Source organism: Littorina saxatilis, linkage group LG9 (assembly GCF_037325665.1).
Source record: "Littorina saxatilis isolate snail1 linkage group LG9, US_GU_Lsax_2.0, whole genome shotgun sequence".
NCBI classification, from domain to species: Eukaryota; Metazoa; Mollusca; class Gastropoda; order Littorinimorpha; family Littorinidae; genus Littorina; species Littorina saxatilis.
In genome coordinates, this window is record NC_090253.1 from 25,375,449 (window position 1) to 25,402,788 (window position 27,340).

The window sequence follows — 27,340 nt, forward strand, 5'->3', positions numbered from 1 at the left end:
TCAGGGTATATTGCATTTACAATTAAGTCACAATTTTCTATGGGAGACGAGGCAGTGTTGTGAAGAAATGCACACACTTCAGATAGATTAAACCTAAGCATCTGGCAGAGGCAAAATGAAAAAAAGTTAAGCACTGAAAGATACAATGAGACAAACGCACCAGCTCTGAAGTAGCCAGTTCAGATAGATTAAAGTTAAGCCTCTGAAGGAAGCAATATGATACACGCACCAGCTCTGAAGTAGCCAGTTCAGATAGATTAAAGTCAGTTAATCATCTGGAAAAAGCAGGATATAAAGAACGCGCAATCTCTGAAGTAGCCACTTCAGATAGATTAAAGTTAAGCGTCTGAAGGAAGCAATATGACACACGCACCAGCTATGACGTAGCCAGTTCAGAATTATTAAAGGTAAGCACGAGGATGAAGCAAGGTGAAAAACGCAATAGCTCTGAAGTAGCCAGTTTAGAGAGATTAACGTTAAGCGTGCGGAAGGAGCAAGATAGATTAAAGTTAAGCATGGCAAAGAAGCAAGATAAAGAACGCACCAGCTCTGACGTAGCCATTAGGGCAGAAGCAACCTTCCACGCAGGGGATATTGCCGCACGTCTTGTCTAATGTGCCGCATGTCTTTGGACAGGAGCTGCCGCAAGCCTCGTACTGAGAGCCGTAGTCACACTGGATGGCTGCAACACGGAACACAATATCACCTTATTCTGCTGCATCGGTGATCTTTTTTTTATTTTTTACACCTTAATCATTATTCATTCTGTTCATAGTTAGTCAAGATTTTAATTAGCTTTGTCATTTTATATACTTGTTGCACGTCTTTGTGACATATCTATTTTATGTATTCTGCATCGTAGATCGGATTTTAATTTTGTGTTGTACTGTACTGTACTGTACTGTACTGTACTGTACTGTACTGTACTTTTTTGTTTTGTGAATTGTTTTGTATTGTATTGTATCATAGCGTAACGTAACGCATCGTATCGTTTCGTATCACATAATATCGTGTCGTATTTATCGTATCGAATTGAATTGCATCGTTTCGTATCGTATCAGTGGCTCGTTCTCCTTGCAATTTGTATCGAGTCGCTGGCAAAAGTGGGTAACAATCAATCTTTAAAGAGCATATCGCAGCAACTTACGGCAAAGCCTCTGGTGTCTGAATCTGCCGGGGAAGCCAGCTGCAGAGCAGACTGCTGCAAAAGCCGCGATGGTGTCGCACAGACACTCGCAGTCACCGCCACTGTTGCATCTGAAAAGGCACAGTCCGGGGCACGTCTTTAAAAAGTTTGGCTACTTGGTTTAAACAAAATTTTATTCAGAATTTCTTCGCATGAACAGTTCAAAACACACAGCTAGGACACGCACTCAAGCAAATGCTTATATCACGTGACCAGAACAATACTAAATTACACACATTTTCGTAATGGTGTACATAACAACAATAAACCAGAAGAACAAATTGAAAGAATGGGGATGGGGAACTAAAAGTTTGGCTACTTCAGTTTCTACATTACAGACACATTGACCATGTCTGTGCATTCTGTGCAGACTTAGACAAAGGTGAGTTTTCGTCATCGTTACATTGTTCTTTGTATTTTCCTTTCTTCTTCTTTTATTATGATTATTATGATGTTTTTGTTTTTATTGGTAGTAGTAGTAGTAGTAGTAGTAGTAGTAGTAGTAGTAGTAGTAGTAGTAGTAGAAGCAGTAGTAGTAGTAGAAGAAGCAGCAGTAGTAGTAGTAGTAGTAGAAGCAGTAGTAGTAGTAGTAGTAGTAGTAGTAGTAGTGGTAGTAGTGGTAAAATTAGTAATATTATAATTATCATTATTTTAATCATAGTCATTATATCATCACTATTTCACACTCCATACACGTATTTGCAGACAAGGCGACCACGTCTGCACACACACTCAAGACTTCGCAATAATATGAGCGCCTTTTACATGGAAGATAAAAGAGGAGTGAAAAACAACACGTACGTGCATGCAGCGGCAACACAATTCTCATAGTAGGTCTGAACAACACTGCTGGTGACTTCAGTTCGGCAAGCTCCAAAAGATTCGCCTTCCAAAATCACTTTGCAAGAGGACTGGGCCCACAGTTTCTTCTGAGTTCCCTGCAAGGTAAAACAGGAAATAAAACTCTCTTACTTTCAGGCCACTGTAAACAATAACAACAACACCTAATTGTCCATTAAAATTGATACTTTAAAATGGAACATTACCTTCGACGCATCTAACCTGCCTGTCAAAATTTATTTTATGGAACACGCATTTTAATAGGAATTATGAAGACGTTCAGTAAGACAACAACAACATAAAAGACCGATATAATTATGAATTGTTAAAAGTGTGCTCGTACAAAAGCACCTATTTTTTGTGCAAAACCCACCGGGTTAACGGCAAGAGGGGAAAAGAAAGAGCCAAGTAAAAGGAACATCTTTTAACAGAAAAGAAAAAAATCAAAGCGAAGAAAAAAGAAGACAAGCGTAGAAAAAGAGCAGTGGTAAAAACAAAACAAAACAAAACAAAAGCACGCCATTATTGTAGAATAAAAGCTGTAAAGTATTCTTCGGGGATGAAAAACAACAAAGTTAGACAAGAAGAATTCAGGCAACTGGTAGCTCAGCTGGTAGAGTTCTGCATAGGCTTTTGATCCTTGTGTCATTGGTTCGAAACTAGGCCGGCACAGACACGGGTCAACTCAAAGACGACATCCATGTCCCACCCCCGTGTCACCACAGTGGCGCGTAAAAGACCTCAGTCAGTCTGTCATGAGAACAGGTGGCCGATTACACCTTAATACGCACACACCTGGGTAGCGCGACTCTTCTTGTTGCCGGGAGGCATTCAGCGATCCGAATTTCCAACAATTAGATAATAAAGTTATGGAAAATGATAAATAAAATAAAATCCTCTCTCTCACCTCGGCACATCTGTCTTCAGATTCAGCGGCAGTGTCGGCACAGAGGTTCATGTCGGCCCAGTTCCTGGCGGCCTCGGCCAGCGACAGAACGCGGTTGTTATCCTGGCCTTGCAGGTCGTTGGTGGTGATGCCGTCAAAGTTGCCGCACAGACCGGAGATGGAGGGGAAGGCGCCTTTGCTGACGATGACCTGCGTGGTTTGACCTGCAGCAAGCGACACAACACAATCAATGAGGATTCTAATACACAAAAACGAGATGTTTACCGAACCATTCTCCATAGCCAGACCCAATTCCAGGGCCGGACCCAGGGGGGGGGGGGGGGTTCCAGGGGTTCCGGAACCCAACCCCTGGAAAAAGCATGTACCTTGCTTTGAGTGGTTTTTTTTTCCCCCGCTGATTTGCCCCCCCAAAAAAGGCGGAACCCCCCCCCCCCCCTTACAACTCATTTGGTCCGGCCCTGAATTTGTATCTGAAAACTCAATGAAAAACACAAACTAGATGTGTGTACGTCAGCGCAGAAGACAAGAACCCTTCACGTTTAAATATGACATTTCAAAGCAAGTTCCAACCCATTATGCTAACTTCAACGTTTGGGTACGAACGTATTCCTCCTAATGAGGGCGTCAGCTTCGAAGCAAAACTAACGGCTATAATTGTACGAATCAGTATTCTATGCAGAAACTTGAAAGTAGGGCCTTGACACAGTCAACTCCGCTTGGTTGACATGAATTCTAAAACTGACCTTTAACCGAGTTTGGATACGCATTACCAGGCCGCCATAGCATCAGATTGATTAAAGGCTGCACTTCATTCTGCCTGAAGTCTTTTTACCTCAAATTCAGCACCAAAGCTTCGCGCAACGAGCTTGGTGAAGTAAACTTTGCAAAGTCGACTTCATCATATTATCAGGTTTTACACAACAATATAAACATTGTGATCTCCGCTTGTCTCACATGAATTCTCAAACCCACTTTAAGCCTAATTTGTAATTTTTCTTTTAGAGATGAATAAAGATTATTGTAGTGTATTGTATTGTATTGATACGCATTACCAGTGTATTGCACGGGATTGGGTAACAAGGAGAATTGATTCTTTCTCCAACAGCTCACCTTCGCCCCACCTGACGGTGAGTTTTCCCTCAAAGATGATGTCGGTGAAGAGACCGGTCTTGAACAAGGCAACCTGCGGGGCAAGGTCCTTGCTGTAGGCCTGGTTGTTGTACATGACGAGACCGTCCGTGCCGCGGTACAGCTCGATTGGGCCTTTGGTCAAGAAGGGAACGATGATGGTCACCTTGTGGCCGCAGCCTTGAGAGTTGGACCCGCAGAATAGGGCTCGCACTTTCACCTCGTAGCCGCCGGCGGTGAAGAAGACGTACTCGCAGTTGCCGTTCAGGGAGTTCTCCGAAATGGCGTCGGCATCAAATTGCTTGATCCTCAGGTTAGACCCGGACAGGATGCAAGAACCTGAGGCAGTAAAAAGTGTGGAAAGTGAGAAACTGTGCTTGTTAGAATAGATTGTTATTTTTTTCTGCCAATGATGAAAGTGAAAAAAAAGTGCCTATTCAAAAATTCTGTCAATATTGAAGGTGAAAACATGTGCCTATTAGAATTCATACGTTATTTTTTTCTACTAATAATGACAGTGAGAAATGTTACCTATTAGAATGCATACGTTATTTTATTCTCTACCAATACTGAAAGTGAGAAACTGTGCCTATTAAAAGATATATGGTAATTTTTACTCTGTCAACATTGAAATAGAGAAACTATAACGATTGTCGTAGATAAATGGTTCACATTTTGCCCTTAGGCAGACTTTACTGTTACCGTCACTTCAAATTCCAGACTATAATTTCCCGGATAGCCACATCGGCTGTAGAGACATTAAAAACACAATAACCAACCAATCCAGAATCTCAGGCAGACTTCACTGTCAAAAAGATAGATATGTCAAAGTATGAGAAGTGTCTCAGCTCACCTGTGCATTTCTGAGAGTCTGTTGCTTCCCAGATACCGTTCTTGCAGGTCCTGTTGACAGACACAATCACGAAATACTTAGTTTAAAAACAAACGAAAGTCTGTACTCACCACTACAAGGACAGCGCAATATAAAATGTCAAATTGTCAGCCTCAGTAGTTTTTAAGTAAGCTGATGACGACGAGTTTACGAACGTATCAATTACACCAGTGGGTTTGATTCAAAGAAACACATAATATTTAACATAAACTTTATCTGTGGATTCTGTATATTTACTTAATTAGCCTGAAGCTGAGTTTCGTATTACTTTGATTGCGCTGAGATAAGTCGAATATGGAGGGATATCTAGAAGATAAAAGAACAAGTCGCGTAAGGCGAAAATACAATATTTAGTCAAGTAGCTGTCGAACTCACAGAATGAAACTGAACGCAATGCCATTTTACTCGTAGCATCGTCAGGCCACCGCTCATGGCAAAGGCAGTGAAATTGACAAGAAGAGCGGGGTAGTAATTGCGCTAAGAAGGATAGCACGCTTTTCTGTACCTCTCTTTGTTTTAACTTTCTGAGCGTGTTTTTAATCCAAACATATCATATCTATATGTTTTTGGAATCAGGAACCGACAAGGAATAAGATGAAAGTGTTTTTAAATTGTTTTGGACAATTTAATTTTGATAATAATTTTTATATATTTAATTTTCAGAGCTTGTTTTTAATCCGAATATAACATATTTATATGTTTTTGGAATCAGCAAATGATGGAGAATAAGATAAACGTAAATTTGGATCGTTTTATAAATTTTTATTTTTTTTTACAATTTTCCGATTTTTAATGACCAAAGTCATTAATTAATTTTTAAGCCACCACGCTGAAATGCAATACCGAAGTCCGGGCTTCGTCGAAGATTACTTGACCAAAATTTGAACCAATTTGGTTGAAAAATGAGGGCGTGACAGTGCCGCCTCAACTTTCACGAAAAGCCGGATATGACGTCATCAAAGACATTTATCAAAAAAATGAAAAAAACGTTCGGGGATTTCATACCCAGGAACTCTCATGTCAAATTTCATAAAGATCGGTCCAGTAGTTTAGTCTGAATCGCTCTACACACACACACACACACACACACACACACACACACACACGCACATACACCACGACCCTCGTTTCGATTCCCCCTCGATGTTAAAATATTTAGTCAAAACTTGACTAAATATAAAAATCGAGCCTGACTTTATTACTCACTTTGTCTTGCATTGCTTTGTGGCAGAATATCCATCGTCAAACCAGTCGCCGCCCTCGTAGCAAGGACACTTCGCCACACATTTGTCGTTCTGTGGATTCAAACAGAAAACAAGAGGCGAAGCCTTCAAGGCTCACGTAAGAAATAGACAAACAGTAACACAAACTCAATCACTCCGTCACACATACACACCCACACACACAGTAAGCTTAGGTGACACTGTGCAAGAAAGAGAGACACTAGATCTAGATCTGTCTGTCTGTAGCCTACTTACAGGGAGGGACACGACTGCCAAATAGTCTCGGCCCGCTCAAAATAACAATGACCGAGACCACACACACCACGCGAGAGAGAAAGACTACAGGGAGGCATGCCGTCATGATGCATTAATTGACGTCAAGCACTTTTGACCGTGACGTAATCTTATGCGAGCTTTATCCATAGTCTTGGATAACCACTCACACATAGACTCGGAAATGTTAAAGTTTCTACCACAGACATACACACGCACAAACACACACACACACGCACACACACACGCACAAACGCACAAACGCACAGACAGACAAAGTTACGATCGCATAGGCTACACTTCGTGAGCCAAAAATGTTTTTTTTAAGAATTGAGCAAAGAAAACCTTGTGAGCATTACACTTCTTTTCGTACTTTTCTTTAAGTCTTTGAAAGCCACTGGCAGAGCTTGAATTTTCTTTGGAAATTTTCCAGCCCAAAATAAACCCACACGCACACGCACACACACACGCAAAAACGATTTATAACAACAATATGTTTTGAAAAAAGCACTTCTCTGAGAGAAAAAAAACCAGACACACACACATAAACCCCAAAGCAAATGCACTTTATTCATAGCAAAACCTTCAGCAAATCTTCAAATAAAGGGACAGTTTGTCGGCGTCAGAACTAAATAATAATATCAAAACAACAAGATTCATCGTCCCCTCTCGAGATGGAAAAAGACAAGAAAACTAAGCCCATCCCCCCAAAAAAACAAGCTGAAATCTGACTCACGTATGTCTGGAAGAAGCCTGTAGGACAGTAGCACTGCTGGTTCGGCCTGACATCTTCGATGCATTTCTTTTCGATCTGGTATTTGTCAGGACACATCCTGCGAGCGCATTCGCCTTCTTCCTGGAGGTCCTTCCATGGGGTCTGGCCGGCGGCGCAGATCACCTCTTCGCAGGCTTGCTGGCATTCCATCTTGTAGCCCTCGCATGCGCTGTGAGTGACGAAAGGAATGAACTTCAAAGTTACACGCTAGTCCGTGGGTGGTTCGCACAAAACTGTTTTACTCAGCTACAGATAGGCAAAGACAAACAGACACCCATCAAAGAAAATACAATAAAGACAGCAACAACAAACACAACGAACTAACAAAAACACAGGCACACAGACAGACAGACAGACAGACACAGACAGATAGACATACACACACACACACACACACACTCACACACTCACACACACACACACACACACTTTTGCAGCCATAGCCGCCTCTTAAATCTGAATTGCTGCTCAACCTTAAACTCTTTAGACGAACTACGGAAATAACTCTGTCGGATTTGTATGGGTTGTGGAAGAGTGAAATTTCTTTCTGCACGTGCTCATTGTCCTCGTGTGTCAGACACACCCCTCGCTAGTGACTAACATATAAAGTCACGTGGGAAAGTTTGACTCAATAAAATCAAGAATATTACCTCTTTCTTAACCCATACAAACCCGACAGAGTTATTTTCCAAACATCGTCTTTTAAGCCTAGGGACAAACGAGCCGCCGATATTGTACAGTGGACTCCCCCGCCCCCCCTTTTTAAGACCCCCCGATTTAAGACTTCCTCCCTTTTAAGACCCCAATTTCTCCGATTGTTGGTTCACATCCTCTGTAAATGTCCCTCCCTTTTAAGCCTCCCTCCCTTTTAAGACTCTCTCCCTTTTTAAGACTCCCTCCCTTTTAAGACTCCCTCCCTTTTAAGACCACCTCCCTTTTAAGACTACCTCCCTTTTAAGACTCCCTCCCTTTTTAAGACCTCCTCCCTTTTAAGACCCTCCCCCTTTTAAGACCCCCTTCCTTTTAAGACCCCCTCCCTTTTAAGACCCTCCCCCTTTTAAGACCCCCTCCCTTTTAAGACCCCCTCCCTTTTAAGACTCCCTCCCTTTTAAGACTCTCTCCCTTTTAAGACTCCCTCCCTTTTAAGACTCCCTCCCTTTTGAGACTCCCTCCCTTTTAAGACTCTCTCCCTTTTAAAAAAGGACTCCCTCCCTTTTAAGACTCCCTCCCTTTTAAGACCCCCTCCCTTTTAAGACTCCATCCCTTTTAAGACTCCCTCCCTTTTAAGACTCCCTCCCTTTTAAGACTCCCTCCCTTTTAAGACTCCCTCCCTTTTAAGACTCCCTCCCTTTTAAGACCTGATTTTGTTGGATGTCTTAAAATGGGGGTACCACTGTACTGACCATTCCCGGCATCCTGTGACGTATTTCTGGCCTGGTTGGATGACTCTGGTGGTGTTCATGTTGTAACATCCGCATTCCATCTTGTTAACACAGGCATTGTCCTTGAAGTATTCGTCGCCTGAGGCACAGCCACAGTCAGAGATAGTCTCTTCCTTGCAGTAGGGGAAGGAGAAATCAATGCAGTTGGTGTCGCAGATGTTCCTCTTAACTTCCGTGCAGGATGCTGAAATAGAAACATGTTTTTATTGGTCTGTTGGTTTAAATCGTTGTTTATTCATAAAGCGTGGATTTTGTTGTTGTTGTTGTTGTTGTTGTTGTTGTTGTTTTTTTGGTCAGAGGTGGGTTGGTTTTTAGTTTGTTTCTTTGTTTGTTTGTTTATTTGTTTGCTTGCTTGCTGTACTGTTGGGAAAGCGGTTTTTTTCATAAACCAACCCCGTGCTCTTACGTATCTTTAATGAAGTAAAACCAACACCGTGCTATCTCGTATCTTTAAATGTAGTAAGATTACAGAACCTTATTCGATTGTAAAGGAGAACTATGTGAATCACTACTCGGTGAATGGTTAACAGACATAATTTCAAGGTCTCTACAATTGTAAAATACCAGTTTCAGAAAATAATGTCTGTCCGAAATTCGTACGTAGCGGATCGACACGCGGCTTTCTTGTCGTGTCTGTGAAAGAATCTGCATCGCCTGCAACAGTGTGGTATCATCTCAACTTTGCAAGCAATATTCCAATACTCACTGCATTTGTTATCGAGTCCAAAAACATCAGCCATGCTCATCTTCAGTGAAAGTGCGAATGCACGCAGAACCTGACACCTGTCCTTCTTGTTCTTCTTGTAGGTACAAAGCTTCTTGACTGTGTCCACGTTTCCTTGGGCAGTGGCCGGCAGCTGGGCATTGTCTAGCTGGTCGCACACTGCGTCCTGAAATGTCCGGAAGCCACAGGCAAGTCTTAGTGGACGTATCGAACAACAGTGGCTTTGCAAGATATACGCAAAGTTGTTTGTCTTCTCTTTCTCTGTCTGTCTGTGTCTGTCTGTCTCCGTCTCTCTGTCTCCGTCTCTCTGTCTCTGTCTCTCTCTCTCTGACAGGCAGACAGACAGAGACAGAAAGAGATGACAGATGCACCCAAGCAATCAAGTTTCTCACTCTCTCTTTTTCTCTCTTCCCTCTCACACACACACACACGTTCACACAAATGCGCTCTCTCTCTCTCTCTCTCATACCAATATCTCAACATACCCACCCTCGCCATCTTTCTCTCTCTCTCTCTCTCTCCCCTCGAAATTCACTCCCCAAAACCCATACCCCAATCATTCACCGAAAACACCCTTGCGTTATTGAACAAAACAACATTGATATATGCCACTCACTTGTGTGACGCTGTTGAGGGGTGTTTTTTTCGGGGAAACACAGTCGCCGAAGACTGAGAGGAAGGTATCGTCGGTGGTGTCTGAGCCTGAGGGAGACTGCATATCGTCCTTCACGTTGCCGTTCAGAGTACCGCACAGACCGTACGTCTGCACACACAAAGACTTGGTGTTGAGATTCCGTTGTTCTAGCTAAATATCTAGGTTATTTGCTTGTTTTTGTTTCCCCTATATCCAATGCATCAGTCTCAAATTTGTTTGTTCATCAGATTTGTACAAAAAAGTTAATTCCAATAGAACATATGTATTCCACATGCTTGTTTGTCTTTTTTTATCGTTCGTGTATTTGCTTGTTCTCGTATCGCATGTATCCAATGCATCAGTCTCAATGTTTTTGTTCATCAAATTTGTACAAGAAAGTTAATTCCAATGGGGCATATATTCCACATGCTTGTTTGTCTTTTTTTTTATCGTTCGTGTATTTGCTTGTTCTTGTATCGCATGTATTCAATGCATCAGTCTCAATGTTTTTGTTCATCAGATTTGTACAATAATTTAATTAGATCTATGGTGCAAGCAGCCCTTACCGCCTTCTGGTAGATAGCTGTCTGTGCTTCGATCTGGACGACTCCATCGAGACTGACGAAGATGCGGATTCCGGGGTTGATGTCGATGACGTAGTAGCTGCTGGACACCTTCCTGATGTAGAGTTTCAGGGTGGAGAATCCGTTGGTGACGACTCCTTGACCGCTGGAGTCCACCTGCAGACTGCCCACTGTGTCCTTGTCCACTGTCACCTTGATGCCGCGGAAGCAGGTCTCGCCTTCCGTGCCGCATGACTTAGTCTGCAGCTCGATCTTGTTGTCGCCGTTCTGTAAACAGAAACCATTATGTGTGGTGGGTCAGGGCTGGACCCAGTGTACGATTGGGAGGGGCTTCCAGAATGAAGCAAGGGCTGGCCAGGCGATGCAGGGGAAGGGGGCGGTTTTTGTTTGGGGGAAAAGCCCCCCAGATGCCGTTGAAGTTTAGCATTTGAAAGGGCTATCTGAGTCTCTCCTTTTAAAAGGTGCATTTGCCACGTCACGGGGGCTTTCGGAACCCTGAACAACCCCCCCCCCCTCCCTCCGGGTTGACGGAGGGAGGATATTGGTATAAACTTTTTGTCCACTCTTTTCTTCTTGCTGAAAATGTTCGAGTACGTCTTTATAACTGCAGAATAGGGGAAACTAGCAGAAATACATCACCGTCGCTAAACATGCTCTAATAAAAAATATCAGTAGACACGTACCCTGTCCTGAAGAAGAGTGAGAGAGCAGGAATCGGCAGAGAAAGCGTAGCTCATGCCATCAAAGGTGTCGACAGAGTTTCCAATGATGGAGCAAGTTCCCATGCACTCGTCAGCACTCTGCTTGCAGTCCCACAGACCGTAGTCACCGCATACGCTGCACAATGGATCGACATCTTCATTACACCTGTCCTTAACTGGGGGAAGTCCACTACGCAAAGAATACTTCGCGAAGCTGGCCGCACGAAGCTTTAGCACTGAGTTTTCGGTAAAAAGATTTCGCAAAGTCTTTGCGAAGTCGACTTCGGACTCGGGCTCGGGCTTAAAGCCTGTCATTAATTTCGTGTGAAGTCAACTACGCGAAGTATGCTTCGCAAAGCTTGCGGCACGAAGCTTTAGCACTGAGTTTCAGCAAAACAAGAATTCGCGAAGTCAACTTCGCGGGCTTAGTAAGGACAGCTTTAATTCTGTAATTGTCTGTATATGGGAGTGCATTAAATTAATCTGATTGTCTTTTTTATATTTAGTCAAGTTTTGACTAAATATTTTAACATCGAGGGGGAATCGAAACGAGGGTCGTGGTGTATGTGCGTGTGTGTGTGTGTGTGTGTGTGTGTCTGTCTGTCTGTGTGTGTGTGTGTGTAGAGCGATTCAGACTAAACTACTGGACCGATCTTTATGAAATTTGACATGAGAGTTCCTGGGTGTGAAATCCCCGAACGTTTTTTTCATTTTTTTGATAAATGTCTTTGATGACGTCATATCCGGCTTTTCGTGAAAGTTGAGGCGGCACTGTCACGCCCTCATTTTTCAACCAAATTGGTTGAAATTTTGGTCAAGTAATCTTCGACGAAGCCCGGACTTCGGTATTGCATTTCAGCTTGGTGGCTTAAAAATTAATTAATGACTTTGGTCATTAAAAATCTGAAAATTGTAAAAAAAAATAAACATTTATAAAACGATCCAAATTTACGTTCATCTTATTCTCCATCATTTTCTGATTTCAAAAACATATAAATATGTTATATTTGGATTAAAAACAAGCTCTGAAAATTAAATATATAAAAATTATTATCAAAATTAAATTGTCCAAATCAATTTAAAAACACTTTCATCTTATTCCTTGTCGGTTCCTGATTCCAAAAACATATAGATATGATATGTTTGGATTATAAACACGCTCAGAAAGTTAAAACAAAGAGAGGTACAGAAAAGCGTGCTATCCTTCTTAGCGCAATTACTACCCCGCTCTTCTTGTCAATTTCACTGCCTTTGCCATGAGCGGTGGACTGACGATGCTACGAGTATACGGTCTTGCTGAAAAATGGCATTGCGTTCAGTTTCATTCTGTGAGTTCGACAGCTACTTGACTAAATATTGTATTTTCGCCTTACGCGACTTGTTTTTTATTACATCACCTGTAAATGACCCTCATAGGTTCTGAGGGCCGTGGGAACGTATACAATCTAGACTTCGCGAAGTCGACTTCGGGCTCAATTAAGCACAGCCTTAATCCTGAAATATTGGGGTGCATTTGTCTGATTGTCTTTTAAGCGCATCACCTGTTAATGATCCTCATTGGTTTAGAGGCCTGTGGGAACGTATAGAATCTTTATTAGATTCTGGCTGTATGATTTTTCAATTTAAATTCACGTTAATCACTCAAAGGACGGCCACAACACGGCCCAGTGAGCGGGAGGTCGTGGGTTCGAACCCCGGCCGGGTCATACCTAAGTCTTTAAAATTGCCAATCTAGTGGCTGCTCCGCCTGGCGTCTGGCATTATGGGGTTAGTGCTAGGACTGGTTGGTCCGGTGTCAGAATAATGTGACTGGGTGAGACATGAAGCCTGTGCTGCGACTTCTGTCTTGTGTGTGGCGCACGTTAAATGTCAAAGCAGCACCGCCCTGATATCACCCTTCGTGGTGAACTGGGCGTTAAGCAAACAAACAAACAAAACTCAAAGGAAGGTGAGTGAATTTGTCTGATTGCCTTTCTATTTTGTTTTAAGTGCCCCGTTTTAGGTTAGGATGCCTGCGGGATCGTATAGAACCATTATTCGATTCTGATCGTCTGATGTATCAAGTTAAGCCAAAATTCATCTTTAAGCACTCAAAAATGACACTTGATCGAGTTTACTTAGGACTGCTCACCATTCAAAACACTTGTCCGAGGACTGGATGTTGGAGCCCTTGTTGTAGAATCTGCGGTCATCACCAATACACTGGCACTCAGTGGGGTCTACACAAGTTCCGTTTTGGCGAGCTTTGCCCACGGGGCACTCACAGCCAGCGTGGCCGTCTGTCTTGCAGGACTCGGCGAAGTAACTCATTGCGGACTTTCCGCAGGTCAGTGGGCAGTTGGTGTGTACGTTGGGCATGTATACCTTGCCGTTGTCACATGTCTTGGCTGAAAACAGCGATGGTTGTGTAAGTCTTTAAAGTTAAGTCGAACAAGAACAACATAATAATGATAATACATTTTTCGCATTGTAAATGAGCTTTCTTTGCCTGTTTGAACGGGTTTTTTTTACATTTAGTCAAGTTTTGACTAAATGTTTTAACATAGAGGGGGGAATCGAGACGAGGGTCGTGGTGTATGTGTGTGTGTGTGTGTGTGTGTGTGTGTGTGTGTGTGTGTCTGTGTGTGTGTGTGTGTGTGTGTGTGTGTGTGTGTCTGTCTGTATGTGTGTGTCTGTCTGTGTGTGTAGAGCGATTCAGACTAAACTACTAGGCCGATCTTTATGAAATTTGACATGAGAGTTCCTGGGTATGATATCCCCGGATGTTTTTTTCTTTTTTTCGATAAATACCTTTGATGACGTCATATCCGGCTTTTTGTAAAAGTTGAGGCGGCAATGTCACACCCTCATTTTTCCATTAAATTGATTGAAATTTTGGCAAAGCAATCTTCGACGAAAGCCGGGGTTTGGTATTGCATTTCAGCTTGGTGGCTTAAAAACTAATGAGTGAGTTTGGTCATTAAAAATCGGAAACTTGTAATTAAAATTATTTTTTTATTAAACGATCCAAAAACAATTTCATCTTATTTTTCGTCATTTTCTGATTCCAAAAACATATACATATGTTATATTTGGATTAAAAACAAGCTCTGAAAATTAAAAATATAAACATTATGATCAAAATTAAATTTCCGAAATCGTTTTAAAAACTATTTCATCTTATTCCCTGTCGGTTCCTGATTCTAAAAACATATAGATATGATATGTTTGGATTAAAAACACGCTCAGAAAGTTAAAACGAAGAGAGGTACAGTAAAGCGTGCTATGAAGCACAGCGCAATCGCTACCGCGCCAAACAGGCTCGTCACTTTCACTGCCTTTTGCACTAGCGGCGGACTACGTTCAGTTTCATTCTGTGAGTTCCACAGCTTGACTAAATGTAGTAATTTCGCCTTGCGCGACTTGTTTCTATGGTCTCAATTTCAGGAAAGCCTTTCGTACTATGTGGATACGTCAGTTGAAGAAAACCCTATTCTTAACACCGTTTCTGGCGTTCTGATATATATCAAAGTTACTGGAAACGGAACCATTTTGGTCATTGTATTTATTCATTTATTTATTGATTGATTTTTCATTTTTTATTTTCACTTTCGTGTAAATGGAAAGTGGGAAAGGTGACGAAGGAACGCCAAAGAAAGCTAACGCAGGATATCTGTTTGGATCACTGTAATTTGTGTTTGAATCTAAAAGGGTCGAGTTTCTCTTGTGAGATTATAAACGAGGACTTTTCCTATGCCTATGTCTAAGTCAAAGTTTAGGAAAGATACTCACGACATAATTTGCTGTCAATTTATAATGTGTGCATGATGTTTAAACGGAGTTTCTAGTGTGAGATGATGACGTTTGCATATGTCTAAGTATAATTCCAGGCCAGATACTCACAGCAGACGTCCTGCTGTCAATAACTTGCTGTCAATTGCTGATGTGTGCATGATTTCTACCCGGAGTTTCTAGTGTGAGATGATGACGTTTGCCTGTGTCTAAGTATTATTCCAGGCAGATACTCAGGACACAACTTGTTGTCAATTTAAATAAGGGAATTATGTCTTTGCAGAGTTTCAATTGTGAGATTATGACGTTTGTAATTCCAGGCAGATACTCAGGACATAACTTGTTGTCAATTTAAATAAGAGAATGATGTCTTTACGGAGTTTCAATTGTGAGATGATGACGTTTGCCTGTGTCTAAGTATAATTCCAGGCCAGATACTCACGGCAGAAGTCCTGGGTTCTCCACGTGACGGAGAGGGCGGCCTCCTTGTAGCAAGCCTGGGCGAAGATGTCAAGGACGTTGCAGCGAGCGAGGTCGGCCTTCTCGTTCCCGTTGGCGCTGGCCGTGCAGTAGGCACGCATACACAGACTGTAGTACGGGGCGGGGTCAACTCCCTTAACACAAATCAAACATTGATAGTCAGTCAAAGCTGATGTTAATAGACGTTTTCCGAGAATAACTCTATCAGAATTTACAAGCGGAAGTAAGTTGCGTCCCACCACAGACAAACAGCTTTAACAGGGAACATGGTCGAACTGGAAACAAATGGTCGACCTGTTAAACCAACGATCGCAGCAAATAACTTACTCCAATGTGTATGTACCAGGTCGTATGTTAAACGAATATTTCGTACATTGTTCTAGATTTCTTGAACACAAATCACAATATCCAAAGATAGATAATTCAAGTGTTTTGATTTGACTGAACTCGATTACTCACCTTGTCGAGGCAAGCTCGGAAGAGGTTTCCACGAAGGTAGTCGCAAGCAGAGGAAGCTTCATCAACCTTGTCGGCTGGGCATTCTTGGAAGCCATTGCCGCACTGTGCCAAAGACGAGAAGAAAAATATATTATACTGATTGACAAAACTCATAGGTTAAAGAAGATGTAGTGTGAATGCCCGGATGACGCTTTACAGATAATGTAGCGTTTCCTTGTGTAAACAAAAAAAGAAGAACATATTTTTTATCTAATTTATTCTTCGTCTATACAGCTATGAAGAACACACAGAAGATGCCTTTCTGTATAGATGTCCATAGTTACGCGTTGTGTCCACGCTGTATGCATCTTCGGATGAATAAGGCCAACAACAAAAAATAGGTGTGGTTACGGTAACATAACCAAAAAAAATAGGGTAGGAAGGTAGGCAATTACTTTTTTTTTTTAACATTTTTTTCTAATGTGTACAAATTAAACCTACTTGACAGGGAAATAAGTGTGCGACTCGGGCGCTTTCACTTTCATTGCGTTTTCTGCACTCGTTTTCCTGTGTTTTTTGTTTTGTTTTGACAAATGTAATAAAAAGTTATAGGGTCGGCCCCTAAAAATAGGGTAGGTCGGGTTACCGTAACCACACCTATTTTTTTTTTAGGCCTAACTCAACATCAATGGACTTGTTCATAAAACTATAATCATATCTCTCATGTCAGGAATTCTGTTCTTCACTCACCGGTGCGTTGGTGTCAATGTTATCCTTGAACAGTGCGTCCAGGTTGCCGCGATCATCTGGAATGACACATGGGATTGTTTTAGTGTTTTAACTGCTGTTGCATAATATGTCTGCGAGTATGTTTGCGTATGTCTGTCCATATATACATGTCCTTCCGCCGTTCTGTGAACCCCCTTCCCCCACATATTTCAACATTCATCGGTACTAACATAGAAATGAAATTTCCCAGTTTGGCAGAATTATTGTTTTTCATTTTCTTTTCATCATTTGTTTTAAATATGTTCCAGGTGTGTTTTTGTGTTTGTGAGGATTTCAGTCCGAATCCCTTCCTAGTCCTACCCAGAACAAAGCACTCCGTGTTACCATTTTGGGGGAGAAACTGAAAGGGGGTAAGATAGGATAAGATAAGATAAGATAAAATAAAATAAAATAAGATACGAACACTTTAATGTCAATTTTCATTGTACATAAACATGGAAATGTGTCTTTTGGCACCACATCGCATTGCTTATGACACAAAGACGACGATTGAAATGCATAATCCTACATAAATACACTACTAAAATCAACTTTGACATAAGCTGAATAGGGAACAAGGTGAAATACATACTGTCAGCTCTTCCGTCGAGGTTTCCACAGACACCGGAGAGGGTCCCAACAAGCGGCGAGTTCTTTTTGATGGTCAACATGAAGAGGCCACTGTCGTCACGACGGAAAGACAACTCCTCGATCAGCAGGGAGAAGAACACGGATCCATCCTCGCGTTTGAACACGATGTCTGAAAGTGAACGGAGACATGTTATTATGAAAGTGGTATACATACATGTTATGTTCGTGACATTCCGTGAAAGCGGTCTTCTTCTTCTTCTCCTTCTTCTGCGTTCGTGGGCTGAAACTCCCACGTACACTCGTGTTTTTTGCACGAGTGGAATTGTACGTGTATGACCGTTTTTTACCCAGCCATTTAGGCAGCCATACGCCGTTTTCGGAGGAAGCATGCTGGGTATTTTCGTGTTTCTATAACCCACCGAACTCTGACATGGATTACAGGATCTTTTTCGTGCGCACTTGGTCTTGTGCTTGCGTGTACACACGGGGGTGTTCGGACACCGAGGAGAGTCTGCACACAAATAAATCTCTCGCCGAACGTGGGGACGAACTCACGCTGACAGCGACCAACTGGATACAAATCCAGCGCGCTACCGACTGAGCTACATCCCCGCCCGTGAAAGCGGTCAAAATTGTAATGAAATAAATTTTAAAAAGTCCATTTCTGATTTAATGTAAAGAGGAATGTATCTAGAAATGATTTTGTTTTCAATTTGTTTTAATTACTTCCCGACTCATGTTCTACCTAATGGGATTTATTGTAAAGAAAAAAATGATCTAAAAGGATATTTTGTTTTTCAATTTTTGTTAATAATAAACACTGACTCTTTTTCTACCCGATGTTATTATTGGGTAAACAATGCAATAAAAGGTAATACAATACAATGCAATTATAGTTCATACTGTAATTATTACCTGAATTTGAACATTCAATAAGAAGCCTCCATAGGCGAAAATTCGACCTTGTCTTTGTGCTGTCTTTGTGTTGGTGAGTACCGATTTCATTTGTTTTTCAAATTCATGAATGTGTAAACGAACAACTCACTGTTTCCGTAGCTGTTCTTTTCGGTTGTGATGGGGATGCTGTTGGTTCCCGTAGGCCCGGTGACAGTGACGGTATCCTCAGAGACCACCAGAGTGTACTTCTCGTCGTTCTTCATGTACTTCAGCGTGACCACCTGAGAGAGCCACGCACACTCTTTGTAATGATGATAAATGTTTTGTAACACCATTAGGGGCATGTTCCCGGGTATTACCCCGATTTTAGATGATTTAGAGAAGAAAAACAATAATGATAAATGAGTAATGAATATAAGGGGTCGCCTTGAAAGAGGTTTGGCTGTCGTGCTCGAGCTCCTCGCCACCAAGGCACCAGAGCTGGAGGTTGGTGTCAAGTAGTAATGCAGTTGGTTTAGAGACCCGGCTGCGTCATTGTGTGTCAGCGCGTTAGTTGGCGAGGCTGTTGCTCAAAGGGTTGTTGGGTCTTGGGGGCACTGCACAATCTGTGTAGACTTTTCGTTACTCTATATAAGGCGGGGTGTACGCGTCTCTGTCTTGCATGTGTGTAAGTGTGTGTGTGAGAACATGAGCTCGCCTGTGAGTCTGTTCTTTAGCGTGTACTTGTATCATTAATCCGACTGTAGGGTGCATATTATATGTAAATGAACATCACGACACTCCTATGTGTGTGTGACAGAGACAGAGACAACAAGTCATGAGAGTGAGAGGGAGAGTGCTTGAGAGAGAGTAAATATTATTTTGTAAAATGAGTACGTTTATCTGTATATGTGTTTAATTATGTTCCTGTGAATAATGTTTCTGTTGTTCTTGCAAGTTTTGTTGCCATCTTTGTACTCCTTATGAAATTGGCCGACGGCCTTTGTTCATTAAATCGTCATTTCATTTCATTACATTAGGCCTACTGGAAAACAAAGCGAGAACGAAATGAGTAAATCATGGACTCAGACCTTCTTGCAGTTGCACTTGTCCTTAGCCTCACAGACTGTCTGCGTGTAGAGCTCGATGCCCGACGAGGACTTGAGGAGGGCGATAGTGCACGTGCTGTAGAACGTGAAGCGCGCGTCATCGAAGGTGCGGAAGATGTCTTCGCCGGCTGTCATACATGTGACGCGGTCAAGCTCTTTCCCTACCAGCGTGTCGTTCACTTGCGAGGTGGCTGCAGGGAGAGAAAAAACAGTGTGGTGAGGTTGATTCGTGAGAAAATCAGAAGGTGTGTAAGTTAGATTCTTCAACAATTGAGGCAGAGGGCACATACACAGTGCAGACACACAGAGACACAGACACACACACACACACACACACACACACACGCGCGCACGCACATACACACACACGCACGCACGCACGCACGAACGCACGAACACACACACACACACACGCACACACACACACACACAAACACACACACACAAACACACACAAACACACACACACACACAAACACACACACACACACACACACACACTCACAGAGGCTCTGACCGACCAGCCAACAGGCAGAGCCAGGCAAACAGGTACAGGCCGCGAGTGAGACATACACACAGGTTCTACCTACAATTTCACCATAAACGACCACAACACAGAACAATCTCGACTAGTTCTGATTAATCAACCGCGAAAGTAGAATAAAAATGCTTTCAAGAAGAAATTTAACATGTACCGGTATATACACAAATGTGACAGAAACAATTGTGAACATGTCATCCCATATTCCACTTCCGGTCGCACAGCTTCCAATTAAATCAAAACAATTGTTACATTGGTGTTTTTTTAAGACAATTTGCGTAACCTGGGTTTTATGTGCATGCTTGGAACATGTCTGCTAATTGAGACAGCCACATGAGGTATACTCACTGGTAGCGAGAAATAAAAAGACCAAAAAGTACTGTACTCATGTGTGAACGAAGACGACGAAACTTACAATTTACGACGTGAAAAAAGACAGTGAGCGTGACCTGAGTTTTAAAATGAGCACGATGTGCAAGCTTGGAACATGTCTGCTAAAAGAGACAGCCACAAGAGATATACTCACTGGATTCGCAGGATGCACACTCGCCCCTGGTACTGCTACCCCAACTGCCAGTGCCGCCATTACAGCAGCCAGAGCGAGGCATCACTTCTGTGGATGTCTTCTCGCCCTCGCAGCTTTTGTCTTTGAAGCAGTACTGGTTGGCTGTGTTCACCGCTGTAGAAAGATTAAAAATACAGATTGTTGTCATCAAAAAGGAAGCATATATATGCAAGCATAACAGATTCCCCCTTTGAAATATGAACGGCGCTTTGGGTTTTATTGGTGCTTCTTATTTGGTTTGCTAGTAGCTTGCTTGCCAGGTTGCTTGCATGCTGGGTAGTTGGTTGCTTTGGGTGGAATGGAGCCACCCATCCACCCGTACCCCGCTTCTCTAAAAAGCTTGGAAATTTATGTCTTAACGAGGAGGGAGTCTAAAAATAGGAATAAATTTACAGAGGCTATTAAAAAAAAGTCCGAGAAAGCAGTTTCTAAGAAGGGGGGAAGACTTAAGTTGGGGAGTCTTAAGAAAATTGAGGGGGCCATGCGCCACTGCAGGGCTGTATCTTAGGGCGGGTCCTGCGATCCGGAAGCTCAAACCCGGCGAATGAACCTTTTTTCTAAAAAAAAAAAGACCCAAAATACCCCTTTCAAATGCTAAATTTCAACAGCAGCTAGGGAGGGGGGGGGGGGATTCTCTCATTTGGGAAGCCCATCCCGCTCATACACTAAGATCAGCCCTGCTCTGTCTTGTCGATGGGTGGGGGCGGAAGGTATACTGTTCAACATGTGCATACCTCGCAAATCCTCGTCGCACTTTTTGCCGCCATAGTTGTTTAAACAGCGGCAGAACGGCGGGGTAGACGCGGGAACGCCAGGGCCGGGTACTTCCAAACACTCGCCGTTGACACACCCTTCACAATTGGCTGAAAACACACAGAACAAAGGGTAAAGTCACGCATGCCACCAGCACCCTCGTGGATACTTATTTCGTCGTATGTATTGTTTTTCTGCTTTATTATTCTGTTTTAATTATTCTGCTTTTTAAAAATAATTTTATTTTATTGTTCTGCTTCTTAAAAACTATTATTTTCCGTTTTGGGAGGGGGGGTGGGGGTCTGTTTGCATTCTGGTTCTCACGAAGAATGAACTGATATGAGTGCAGTCTCTGTGAAAACATTGATAGAATTGTCTTCAACGCTGGGCTGACACAACGCTTAAACCTCACAAAAACGCACAATAGGTCCTACAATTCGATGTCATAAAAGACTGTTTAAAGGTACAATCCTTACTATATAGACCGATAGGTAGATCATCGCAGATCTTTGTAGGCTTTTACGTGGCATGAGAACAACGCTCTACCTGGACACATGTCAAGAATCAACTTCCTGAGCTGCTTTCTGTGCGAGGTGGGTATTCTTTGATGAAATTATTTCGTAATTGACATCTGTGTCATTCTGCCAAATATGATTCATTACAAAAATCCCATTCTGCGCAGGACGTGACTGGGGTATTGATTTTTGGTGTATGTCCAAGAGGAAGGATGCTTTTATCCCATGAAAAAGCTCGAACAGATGTGTGCTGGTACGGTGCACGTGATTGTTAAAACGGGTAGGATGGTACCCTTAAACTCTGAAGAAGCAGTCCTTTATTGAAAACTCACGTTTGTCACAAGCGGGTGAGTTAGTCCAGCCATTACAGCAGTCCTCGACATCCGTTTGCGTCTTCCTGCAATTAATCAGGTCGTCATTTAATCCACTCTTGGTCATATGTTGGCCTTTTTCTTGCAACAGTGTTATTTCTTTCTTTCTTTCTGTCTTTCTTTCTTTCTTTTTTTCTCCTTTTTTTTCGTTCCTTCTTTCTTTCTTTCTTTCCTCCTATCTCCACATGGATGTCATTTGCAGCAACAGGAAATACTCAATGAAAATAAAATTAAGAAAGCGCCGGTGTATCCGGCAAAATAATCAGCGTTCTTCTAGTCCATCATATTTCGCAGCCCACAAATAAGCACACTCGCCGGAGCATACGCACCTGGGGACACATATATACGCACAACACTCATTTACTTACAAACAGAAAAAGGTGAGAAACAGGTGAAGGTAGAGATAGGGAAGAAATTGACGGTCACCACGGTGACATAGACCACAAACATTCCAGCCTCATCATCTCGACTAACGAACACATTTTTAAATCTTCTTAACAACGACATGTCGAAAAAAAGGAATGAAAACTTACTTTATGTAGTCACAGTTGTCCGTTGCAAAGTCTACCGTTTCGCTGTCAACGCTTTCTCTGTTCAGGTCCCATCCGTCTTGGAAACGTTTGAGAAAGTTTGAGCACTTGTCCGTGGAGGTCGAGGTCGAGAGTTTCGTGTACTTGCATTTGTGGCTGCAAATAGAAACACAAAAATCCAGTAATGCGATGTTAAACTCACTGTCCAATCATGGCAGACAACCCCGTACTTTGGTTTCGCTCCAGAAATGTGTTGACAGTGTTCTGAGTGTACTTTGGTGGTAACTCAAACGAATCCTTGTTCGTATACTTACAGGGATACTATTGGGCTGACCGTTTTGAAGGGGGTAGTGGCGAATTTGACTAATTTAAAGAACTCTGAGAATCCATTGTACTATAATGTAGACGCACATGCAGCAATTTCCTCGAAAAAGCATCACATTATGTAATCAAAGTGAGTGAATTAGTATCCAGGCGCTTCTTCTCTCCTGTGCTGAACTTTAGAAATAATACTGAGCCGGTTTAACTCAGTGGTACCGCCAGGGACCCAGCGGCCCCGGTAACTGACAACATCGAGTCGAGTGTTCATGGAAAATAATCACATTCTCATGCACACAAGAGTATATTTTTCATTGAAATTTACAACTATTGTTTTTGTCAATGTACATGTACTTGTTTTTCCAATTCAAGACAGCCTTGCTGCATGGTACCCTTTGTTTAAACCCCGAACCTCATCGCATAACTTTCAAAGCGATCCCTATAAACAGTCGACAAATCATTGATGAAACTGACAATGTTCTCAGCACTGAATGCATTTTGGCGTAATGTGATTGGTTGAAATGATTCTAGCTTTCGTGTCACAAGAAACTGCTTATTTGGTTTTAGCAAAAAGGCCAAATACTCAATAGTGATAACTATATGTAAGGAGGGAAAAAAAGAAGAACAATAAAAAGAAAATCGACGGATAAATACGATAAGCAGCAGTATTCCTGTTTGTGTGTGTGTGTGTGTGTGTGTGTGTGTGTGTGTGTGTGTGTGTGTGTGTGTGTGTGTATGTTTATTTTCTTTTAACAAAACTATAAAACGTTTACAATGCATGTTTTCTTTAATGCGAGTAACCCAGAGCTGCCAACTGTTATGCTTTCATCGTAGCATGCTACGTTTTTAGACAAATTGCTGCGCTGTTACGCAAAGCTTAAGATCGCAACGCTCTAGGAAAAAAATCACATGCATGAAACTGTTTGCTCTTTCTTTTGAGTCTTGGATTCTCACTCCGTGTATAGCATTCAGAATATGGGCCATAAAACATTGTCCACACTGACAAGTGGAGTTTCAGATACTCTCTATTGGGCATTATGTTCCCGCTTTCTAAATAAACTTTAGAAAAATGCGTATATTCTTGCACGAAATAGCATAAATGCGGATTTGCGAATATATTTTAGACAATGCAATACTGAAACGCCATTTGCTAAGCTGAAAATTACACACCAATAATGTAGAAGGATCTCCGATGGTAGTCGGGAGTGAACGAGTATGACTTTAAAACACACACGATGCAGGGGCGGACGAGGGGGGGGGTTTCAGGGGTTTCCGGAAACCCCCCCCCAGCCAAAAATTTTTTTTTTAAATGGTGTTTTTTTGGGGTATTAATCAGTGACAAAATCTGCTGCCTGAAACTGGTAATGATCATCCTCAAAATGCACCAGATTGCACCATTTTGCATCCTTTTTTACAAAATTTTCCGGGGGGGCATGCCCCCGGACCCCCCTAGCAAGCTAGGCGCTTTGCGCCGTCGGCTCGGCGCTTCGCGCCTTCACACCCATATCTTCACAATATACTTTTGGAAACCCCCCCCATAAAATGAACTGATCCGCCCCTGCGATGGACAACAAAATTATAAGAACAAGTTACTTAGACACCGGCGTGTTGCCACTTACAGCTAATCGGTCCAAATTAAATGCATTCCTTATTAGATAACGCTTGAAAATACAGAATATACCATACAGAATAGGCCTTATTGACCAACAAAAAGAAGAAGAAGTATATATGCCTTACAATTCGTGCTACTTCCTTTATCCAAACAAAAACGTTAACATGTGGGTTTTTTTTTATTAGCTGAGGTAATTGAACTGCCACCTGTCACTTCCAGCTTTTCTTTCCACAATTCACATGTATACGGTTGAACCTGCCCTGGCGATCACCTCTTGATAACGATCACCTGCTCTGGGGATCACCTCTTGATAACGATCACCTGCTCATTACGACCACGCTAAAGAACCCCGATGAGGTTCTTTTTTTTATTTGATAGAATTCACCTTTCAATAACGACAACCTGTTTATAATGACCACTTTAAGCTGTTTCCTCGGGTTGCCGTTATAGACAGGTTGGATTATATCAGTCAATATGCTTCTTCGTGTGTGTTTGCAGGCTTTAAAGTAAAATGAACCACTACCCGCCAACTACGCACTCCCAAAATCCAAGTATTTACAGTCTCTTTGGTCCAAACTGTATAATCTGCAGATCTATACAATGAATAGTAACTCTATTGCTACATATCGACGTCGACGTAGAATGTTGGAGAGATTAAAAAGAATTAAGACAGCGGTGAGCCACTAAATAAACTAGCGATCTACCATTTAGACCTATCGGATTTGTCATTGACATGCTGTCATTGTTGCATTCTAAGGTGAAACATTCGACCACCCATAAGAACTCCGACGATGTTCTTTATTATAGAGTTCCCCTTTCCATAACGACCAACTGTCTATAAGGACTACTTTTAGTTGGTGGTCGGTATGGACAGGTTCGACTGTATAAGCTTTTTAGATACATATACGTGTAAAAGCTTAGTTCTCATGCCCATACAATACAGGGCTGAGTTAACGCTCAGATACGATTACAAATTGAGGAATTGCACATTTTTGATTTCAAACAGCCGACAAGCAAGGATCGTCTATTTTGAGATAAAGAACACATGTGCAGGTGAGAAAATTACTTGCGGCTGCAGATACATCGGTTTTCTTTGTCCAATTTATGAAAAGGTAACTGAAGGGGACTGGGGATGGTGGAGAGCATAATCCTGTTACAATAGAACTGAGATGACGTCACTCGATCCTTTCGAACTCTGCACAGTACGATTCGCTGTTTTCCAACATCTGGTAGTGATTTTGAGAGAAGGTTTAGGTGACGTCATAAAACAATTTGAAATATATGCGTACGAAGGACAATATGCGCGCATTGTACATCTACCGGACACATATGGAAAGGAATTCAACCCAACATGATTGTGACATTGTAAGGCGTACCGTTCTCACTTTAACTAACATAATTTAAACCATTTTTTTTCTCAGAAAAAAACAGCTTTTGTTGGTTCCGTCTAAGCTTACCGAATTTAGTTACAAGTAGAAAGGATGCTTAAGATACAGAAATGCAAAGGGGAATTTCCTGGTCCGCTGAATACGTGAGGGTTATGTTTCATGAATACAAATCTTTGGTCAAAAGCCTCCACCAAACAAAAACAAAAAAATCCAAATAAAAAACAGAAACGCAAAAGCAGGTTACAAATTTCAAGCCTAATATATATTTGAATCGAAATTTTTCGTATATACAAAGTTTTAACGTCAGCATTTAAAAGCACATAGTATAAAGATGAAATAACGTGCGGGGTTGCCTAAAATGGGAAGTGTTGAGTATTTTTATCCGATGAACGATGCGTATGTAATAAGCCATACAACCTCACTATGTTTTTAAATTGAAAAAATAATTGAGTAGTCCATTGATATACGATTTACTGCGACAAGAAAGTGCCAGTTGAGTATCAAGCAATGCACGAACAAAAACTGAAAAGACATAATTATGAACTATGCAAATGAAGCTGCCATATTTGTGAAAGCTCTGTACATTTTCAGACTGGAAGAAAAGCGTCAACAAGCTACGTTTGACGTCACATACAAGTTTGACGTGTTATCTCGTGCTACTGTGACGATGCTTTGTGGCCCGGAGTTGGATTCTAAAAATTCGTCTCCCTGTGGGTTATTGTGCATTTTGTTGCACAACCAAAATGATGACAAAAACGATGTTTGGTGGCTTGTTGTCAGACCAGCACTTTGTTGTTGGTCCTCGGGGAGCATATCGCCTTTTGTCTCATATTTATCAACCGCGGCCTTCGGCCTTGGTCGATAAAGATGAAACAAAAGACGATATGGTCCCCTTGGACCAACAAAAAAGCTGGTCTGTCAACAAGCTACCAAACATATTATAGTGATGGGATGATGATAATGAACGATGTTATATTGTACATTGTACCTTCGAGCCGAGACGGAGGGAGTAGCGGCCAGAATCCATAGTACGAAGATAAAGAAAAAAGCGGGCTTAGTGCCCGGCGTGCCCATGTTGGGTTTGTAGAGTTACAGACACAAGCACAGTGATGTTGGGCACGTGCTACTGGTCTCCAAACGGCAAAAGTCGGCGGCCACTCTTATGTGTCCACCAAAAATGAGAGCAGGCGCTGGGCTCTTGTCGGGGAGAGGTGAGCTGTAGGCTTTTATACCATGGACGGGGTCTGGGGGTCGATCCCCAGCCCATCCCCGCAATACAACACCGCGGCTTAGGCAAACTTGGCCAGAAAGCTTACCTATAGGAAAATCAATTGTCATCTACAAACGTCGCCATACAGATCTGCTGACTGTGACAAAGTCAATTTGAATATTAGCATGAAAGGGA

General features: G+C 42.1%; 1 protein-coding gene across 2 annotated transcripts in view; it reads right to left on the reverse strand.

The window, feature by feature from the left end:
* The window catches only part of LOC138975691 (mucin-2-like), an 80,213-nt gene extending 53,092 nt beyond the window's left edge, over nucleotides 1-27,121 (reverse strand). For both annotated transcript variants that reach the window (XM_070348431.1, XM_070348432.1), the window contains exons 1-25: nucleotides 26,924-27,121; nucleotides 22,621-22,773; nucleotides 22,049-22,113; nucleotides 21,183-21,311; nucleotides 20,410-20,562; nucleotides 19,325-19,533; nucleotides 18,403-18,535; nucleotides 17,359-17,526; nucleotides 16,749-16,804; nucleotides 16,020-16,121; nucleotides 15,523-15,694; nucleotides 13,441-13,696; nucleotides 11,292-11,445; nucleotides 10,591-10,875; nucleotides 10,007-10,153; nucleotides 9,373-9,556; nucleotides 8,628-8,850; nucleotides 7,186-7,393; nucleotides 6,160-6,248; nucleotides 4,915-4,964; nucleotides 4,044-4,400; nucleotides 2,934-3,136; nucleotides 1,988-2,124; nucleotides 1,148-1,257; nucleotides 545-682 (exon numbers count right to left, since the gene is read on the reverse strand). In XM_070348431.1, the coding sequence (XP_070204532.1) occupies nucleotides 545-682; nucleotides 1,148-1,257; nucleotides 1,988-2,124; nucleotides 2,934-3,136; nucleotides 4,044-4,400; nucleotides 4,915-4,964; nucleotides 6,160-6,248; nucleotides 7,186-7,393; nucleotides 8,628-8,850; nucleotides 9,373-9,556; nucleotides 10,007-10,153; nucleotides 10,591-10,875; nucleotides 11,292-11,445; nucleotides 13,441-13,696; nucleotides 15,523-15,694; nucleotides 16,020-16,121; nucleotides 16,749-16,804; nucleotides 17,359-17,526; nucleotides 18,403-18,535; nucleotides 19,325-19,533; nucleotides 20,410-20,562; nucleotides 21,183-21,311; nucleotides 22,049-22,113; nucleotides 22,621-22,773; nucleotides 26,924-27,009 (3,967 nt within the window). In that variant the 5' untranslated portion in view covers nucleotides 27,010-27,121. The remainder of the gene's footprint in view (nucleotides 1-544; nucleotides 683-1,147; nucleotides 1,258-1,987; nucleotides 2,125-2,933; nucleotides 3,137-4,043; nucleotides 4,401-4,914; nucleotides 4,965-6,159; nucleotides 6,249-7,185; nucleotides 7,394-8,627; nucleotides 8,851-9,372; nucleotides 9,557-10,006; nucleotides 10,154-10,590; nucleotides 10,876-11,291; nucleotides 11,446-13,440; nucleotides 13,697-15,522; nucleotides 15,695-16,019; nucleotides 16,122-16,748; nucleotides 16,805-17,358; nucleotides 17,527-18,402; nucleotides 18,536-19,324; nucleotides 19,534-20,409; nucleotides 20,563-21,182; nucleotides 21,312-22,048; nucleotides 22,114-22,620; nucleotides 22,774-26,923) is intronic.
* Between the last annotated feature and the right edge of the window lie 219 nt (nucleotides 27,122-27,340).